The following is a 6,323-nucleotide window of genomic DNA, read 5'->3' as shown; positions in this document are numbered from 1 at the left end:
AGTAATTATCAAGGGGTTTAAAAATGGTAAACAAACTGATGTAATATATACTGACTTTAGCAAAGCCTTTGATTCCGTTAATCATACCCTATTACTTTCTAAGCTGAGCGACATTGGGTTTCCACCCTTTTTCCTTTCTTGGGTTCGTGAATATTTAACAAATAGAAAACAGAAGGTACTTTTTAAGTCTTCTGGTGTTCCTCAAGGTAGTCATCTTGGCCCTCTGCTCTTCACACTATTCATTAACGATCTTCCATCAGTCATTGTTCATTCGCGTGTGCTTATGTATGCTGACGATGTCAAGCTTTGTCTTACTCATAAAGATACAGATTCATTTAGTCGGCTACAAGCTGATCTTAAAAACTTTCAATCCTGGTGCCAGTTTAATCTACTAAATCTTAACACTACCAAATGTAAGGTAATGCCTTTTTTCCGTAACTGTCCCCAACTGGTCACTTATTTTCTAAACAATAGCCCTTTAGAACGTTTAAATAATATAAATGATTTGGGCGTACTTATGGACCATAAGTTAAATTTTAGCACCCACATTTCCACCACGGTCGCAAAGGCCATGAGTGTCCTGGGTTTCATTAAAAGATGGTCAAAAGAATTTGTTGACCCCTATACAACTAAAGTTCTTTTTACTTCGCTTGTCCGTCCTATTTTAGAGTATGGATCTTGCATTTGGTCACCTCAATATGAGTCGCACCAGATTAGACTTGAATCCGTTCAAAAGCAGTTTTTGCTATTTGCTCTTCGTGGCTTAAGCTGGGATCGCAATGTCAATTTGCCTTCGTATTCTAGTAGACTTCTCTTGATTAACCTTCCGTCCCTAACTAACCGTAGAATTATGCTTGGTGACATTTTCATGCACAAGCTCCTAATTGGTGATATCGACTCGCCTGAGTTATTAGCTCAGGTGAATCTGTCGGTACCATGTAGACGGAGTAGACATCCTTTGATACCTTTATCCCTTAGTCGTTGTTCTTCTAACTATGCTATGCATGAACCTTTTAGGGTCCTCTGCTCTGATTACAACCTTCTATTCCCTGTAATCAGCTCAGAGTTTTCTATTAATATGCTTAAAACATCTATCCTATCCCATTTAGTTAATAGATAGCTATAGTATTATTTGTTTGTCTGTTTTTTCTATTGTGTATTTGTCCACGCGATTCGTGCCGTGCGTTATACGGCTGCACCCCTCGGTCGGTCGGGTGGGAGGTGGGCAGTTATCTGCTTGGGCTCGCGCGTAACAGGCTATGTCCTGGTGTCGTAGGGGCCACTTGAACGTACTGCGCATAGTATCGTCAACGTCCGCTTAATAGTTCTCTTCAGATGATACTTCATGGACTTCACTCCAGCCTCCCACAATCCACCAAAGTGTGGCGCTGATGGTGGGTTGAAATGCCAGTTGATTCCTTTTCTCAATAATGTTGGCGCAAAATGTTTCGTAATGTACAAACAATATGCCAGTTTGTCAACTTGCAATTTTTTGTTGGCTCCAATAAAATTAGTACCGCAGTCACTATAAACGTCTGTGCATAGGCCACGTCTGCCAATGAAACGGTTAAATGCTCCTATAAACGCATCTGAGGTCAGATCTCCAACTGGTTCCAAATGAATGGCCTTCGTCACTAGACATACGAACACAGCAATATATCCCTTCTGAGATACACGTCCTCTTCCTTTGCAGGGCGAAATATTTACGGGTCCAGCGTAGTCCACTCCAACGGATGAGAATGCTCTAGAAGGACGTATCCGTACTGCTGGTAACATTCCCATTTTCTGACCTGCAAATTGAGGCTTCATCTTAAAACATGTGATACATTTATGAATTCCAAACCGAACTGCATTGCGTCCATTAACAATCCCGAATTTCTTCCTTATAAAATTCAGCGTTAGTGAGGTTCCACCATGCAAGGTGCAAATATGACTGTAAGATATGACCAGATCTGTGAAAGGATGTTTATACGGTAATATATAAGGATATTTTTCATTTATGGGTAACAGGGAATCTCGGAGCTTGCCGATACTTTGCTATTACCCTTCCTTCCGATAGCGCCTTCCATTCAGAGTTAAAACAATCCTTCTGCACCATCCTAATCAATTTACGTAGGCCCTCTTCTAATTCCACAATTGAGAGTCCTAATCCTCTTCGTTCTGCCACAGATGTACGACAATTATATACGAAACGTTTTATATATGATATAATCCAGACGAGTCGTGTATACGATGAATACTTGCTGATAAATGCTACACTTGGCATTTCTTCCACTGATATCTTATGGCAGGTCACCTTTCTGACTTCAGTGTCAACGACCGATAGCGAATCCTGATCAATATTATTACAAGGCCATTTGATGTCCGATCCTTGTAACCATGATCGCCCATGCCACCATAATTCACACGATGCCAACTTGGTTGCACTCATGCCACGGCTTAGATAATTTGCAGGGTTATCTTTCGAGGCGACGTGTCTCCATTGCCTTTCGTCTGAGAGTTCCAGGATTTTGTTTATTCGATTATACTTTATACGAAATACTTTCCAGTTGGCAGCTCCACCTTGGATCCAACTGATGGTTATCATAGAATCTGACCAAAAAATAGTGTTCGAATAATTAATGTTAATTCTTAGATTCTCTTTTAGATACTTATACATTTTGGCTGCTTCAAGCGCAGCACATAACTCTGCCCTAGGTATGGTTACTTGTTGTTTAGTTGGCGATACTCTCCCCTTTGACAATAGCAACTCTGTGTGACACTTATCCTCTCCAATTGGGAAGCGCAAGTAAGCCGCAGCTCCATATGCTCGTGACGAGGCATCGCCAAACAGGTGCAATTCAGCCACACCACCCGGTAGCCCCCATGTAACATGCCGTGGTATTCGTATAGTTACTATGTTTGGTAACTCTTTCACGAATTTCTCCCATTTTCTCTTAATAGTGTCCGGTAGTGTGTTATTCCAGCCAATTTTTTCCTTCCATAGTTGCTGCATGAGAATTTTGGCAGTAATAATTATCGGACTAAGCCATCCCATGGGATCAAACAGTCGTGCAATTGCTGATAGTATTGTCCTCTTTGTAGGTGAGCTTATTGGCGGAACGACATGCAAAGCAAAACGGAACTCGTCTTCTTTGGGACTCCAGTATAGACCTAAAGTGCGAATAGTATCATTACCTTCCATTTGTAACAATCCGCTTGATTCTCGATGCTCAACTGGTATGTTCTCTAATAGCTTTGGGCAATTACTCGCTCACTTCCGTAGTTCGAATGTACCACTACGAAGCATTCCAATCACTTGGTTCTTGACATTCTCCGTTTCTGCAATACTGTCGCCACCAGACAGTATGTCATCTACATACATTTGATGATTTATAACATCCACCGCCAGTGGATACTTCTCGCATTCATCCAAATCTAATTGTTTCATAATTCTCATGGCTAAATAAGATGCGGAGCTCGTTCCAAACATCACCGTTGTGCAGGCATATTCTGCCACATAATCACTAGTGTCCGGATTCCATAGAATACGTTGGTACTGCGCGTCGTCGGTTATAATATTAATACATCTGTACATTTTTTCAACATCCGCCATAAATACCCACTTTAGCCCTCGGCAATTGAGCATGATTCCTTGAAGATGTACGTGCAATTTTGGACCTATTGCTAGAATCTCATTAAGTGATTTTCCATTACCCGTCTTGCTCGATCCATCGAAGACAACTCGTACCTTCGTAGTTGATGACGATTCCTTTATGACTGGGTGATGCGGTAGGTAACAATGATCGACTCCCCCCAATGCAGGATTTCCCGTCTTGCTAGCCCGTGACGTTACACGTTCCATTTGACCCAGCTCCAGATACTCATTTATCGTGCCAACATAAGCGTTCTTCAAACTCGCATCGGTACGCAACCGTCTGTCCAGAGAATGTAAACGCTTTAGCGCGCCCTTATATGATTCTCCAATTACCATTGATTCGTCCAAGTAAGTAAGAAAAGGAAGACGAACAACATATTTCCCAGACGGCATTCGGCTATGTGTCTTAACGAAGCAATCTTCGCACCAGTTATTCTCTATTGAAACCCCACGTGGCTCCTCGTCGAATTGTTCTAGCTCCCAAAACTTACATAACAATTGTTCAAGTATCTCATCAGCTTCCTTCTTTCGTACCGTTATGGTGTAGGACGATCTCCTACCAGCTTCTTGATTCGTTTTTCCTGATACAATGCGTAATCCCAATGCTGATCCCAAATGCGTATTTTGCGCAAGAGGCATACCACGTATTCCTCGATGCACTTCTCCTAACATGAGCTCATCGTAGATGTCATTCCCCAGCAAAATATCAACTCCTTGTGGACTGAAGGATTTAGGGTCGGCCAACGGTAACCCCTTCAGATGAGTCCACTCTTCATATGGCAGTCGTTTGATTGGCATTCACCTCTGTTGCCGCATCTGTAATTTTTGTATCTGCTAATCCAGTAATCGTGATGTGAGCCTGTTTGCCCCGTAAACGTAGCTGCTGAGCTGCATTCTCTGAAATGAACGAAACTTGTGAACCTTGATCCAAAAGCGCTCTAAACTGTAAGGGATAGCCGTCTATCGACTCTACCCACACCATTGCTGTTGGTAATAAAACCTCGTCCTTATGCCTTACCGCAGTTTCTGTTGTACCTCGTCCTTATGCCTTACCGCAGTTTCTGTTGTACTCTTTCCAATTAAAGCATTCGCAGATAACTCCCTTTCTTAGTGTGCCAAGCGACCTCTCGCATCTTGACTTGTCTACATGGAGTAGTGTATGATGCCGTCCTTGACATTTTTCACAATTTACCGCACTGTCACATGCGTCTATTCGGTGATTTGGTCTAAGGCATCTAAAACACTGTCGATGCCTCACTACACATGCCTTTCGTTCCGATAGCCTCATCTCCTGGAATATCCTACATACTCCGATAAGGTGTGCATCCCTTTGACACACAATGCATAGGTGTGTCTCTCGAGTAACAAATGAAGCCTTTGTGTAGTTCGGTTAACTCGAAACCCATGTACACCTGGCTTTGCAACCGATGTCTATCCCGTGATAGAGTTCCCTCGACATTACCTGCTTACGCCGTAATCATTGTTCTGTACTGTGTTTCAAGATACTGACTGAGCTCCTCAAAGCTCGCCAGATTCTGCTTTGAAGATATTGACCGCTCCCAATCCACTTTTGATTGATTCGGTAATCTCTTCATCATTTAGTACACCTTTATTTCAGACTGTTGTCGCACATCCGCACCAGTCTTCTCCAATGAATTCACACATGAGCGGGAAGTTTGCACAAATCTTCTCAAACTTTCAGCATCTCCATATTTTATTGGTAATTGCTGATCGAACACATCCATGTAATGTAAAAATAACACTCGTTTGTTATCATACAAATTTATCAACATTCTCCAAGCCACTTCATAGTTCGCCGCTATTAGCGTTAGATGCTCAATATCCTTAGCTGCGTCTCCAACCAATGAATCCTTCAAATAATGAAAACGATATAAATCCGTCAGCTTGTTACAGTGGTGTACTCTTGTTAAAAACACCTCCTTAAACGCTGGCCACTCAATAAATTTCCCGCTGAAGGTACGCAGTTTAACTGTTGGGAGTTTCACTTCCTCCAAATTTGGTCCCATTTGTTCATACACCGTCTGATGCAAACAAGACTCATTAAATGCAGTTGACGCCGGGATTCTCCGATCCTTATGTCTCTGCAACTCATTTCGAATCTCAGCTACTCCCATTATGTAGGTTTCTTCGAAACAGTCTCTGATGTCTTTGTCAAAATATCTGCCCTTTATCTCCTCATTATCTCTTTCTTGCACCAGTTGGTGATGATTGCGCTGGAAATCTGCGTGAAGGTGGGCCATCGAATCCAATCTGGCTTCCAGTTGACACTCGGTATGTCCCGACTCCTCCGATTTATACCGCGCCAACGACTTCTCCAGCGAAGCGAGCAATGTGATTTGCTTCGTAGTCAACGGTAATCGTTTTTCAGCCATAATGAACACCTACCCAGACACATCAACGTTAAATTGTACTCACCCGAATCAGTCTACCCACTGGCAATCACACTCCAAATCCAATCGCCAAGATCATTCCTCCCGGGTTTCGGCACCAAAAATGTGTTGGCAAACGGCTGCGCCCTTGCGGTGCACCAAACTGCTCACTTTATATGATGCGGCCTTCGGAAGATTTCCACCGAGGCGGCTTCGAGGCACTTGCGATTTGGAAGGAATGAGATGACCAGGATGACTTCAATTCAGATGCTTTATTTTCTTAACCTAAATATAGT

The 6,323-nt window shown here is 42.6% G+C and overlaps 2 protein-coding genes across 2 annotated transcripts; both read right to left on the bottom strand.

Moving 5' to 3' along the window:
• Nucleotides 1-3,253: 3,253 nt before the first annotated feature.
• LOC137575203 (uncharacterized) lies at nt 3,254-4,435 on the bottom strand. The gene has a single exon (XM_068287678.1). It carries the CDS (start codon nt 4,433-4,435, stop codon nt 3,254-3,256), a length of 1,182 nt encoding a protein of 393 aa, XP_068143779.1.
• An 800-nt stretch (nt 4,436-5,235) lies between these two features.
• LOC137575118 (uncharacterized) lies at nt 5,236-6,030 on the bottom strand. The gene has a single exon (XM_068287556.1). The coding sequence runs from the start codon at nt 6,028-6,030 to the stop codon at nt 5,236-5,238; it is 795 nt and encodes a 264-aa protein (XP_068143657.1).
• Between the last annotated feature and the right edge of the window lie 293 nt (nt 6,031-6,323).

This window comes from Drosophila tropicalis, unplaced genomic scaffold (genome assembly GCF_018151085.1).
Source record: "Drosophila tropicalis isolate 14030-0801.00 unplaced genomic scaffold, ASM1815108v1 contig_1002, whole genome shotgun sequence".
NCBI lineage: Eukaryota > Metazoa > Arthropoda > Insecta > Diptera > Drosophilidae > Drosophila > Drosophila tropicalis.
Note: the sequence above shows the minus strand (reverse complement) of the source record. Positions and strands in the feature narration are given on the sequence as shown.

What these genes read in the sequence shown, in the direction of transcription:
- LOC137575203 (XM_068287678.1), bottom strand. Translation starts at nt 4,435, where the DNA reads ATGCCAATCAAACGACTGCCATATGAAGAGTGGACTCATCTGAAGGGG.
- LOC137575118 (XM_068287556.1), bottom strand. Translation starts at nt 6,030, where the DNA reads ATGGCTGAAAAACGATTACCGTTGACTACGAAGCAAATCACATTGCTC.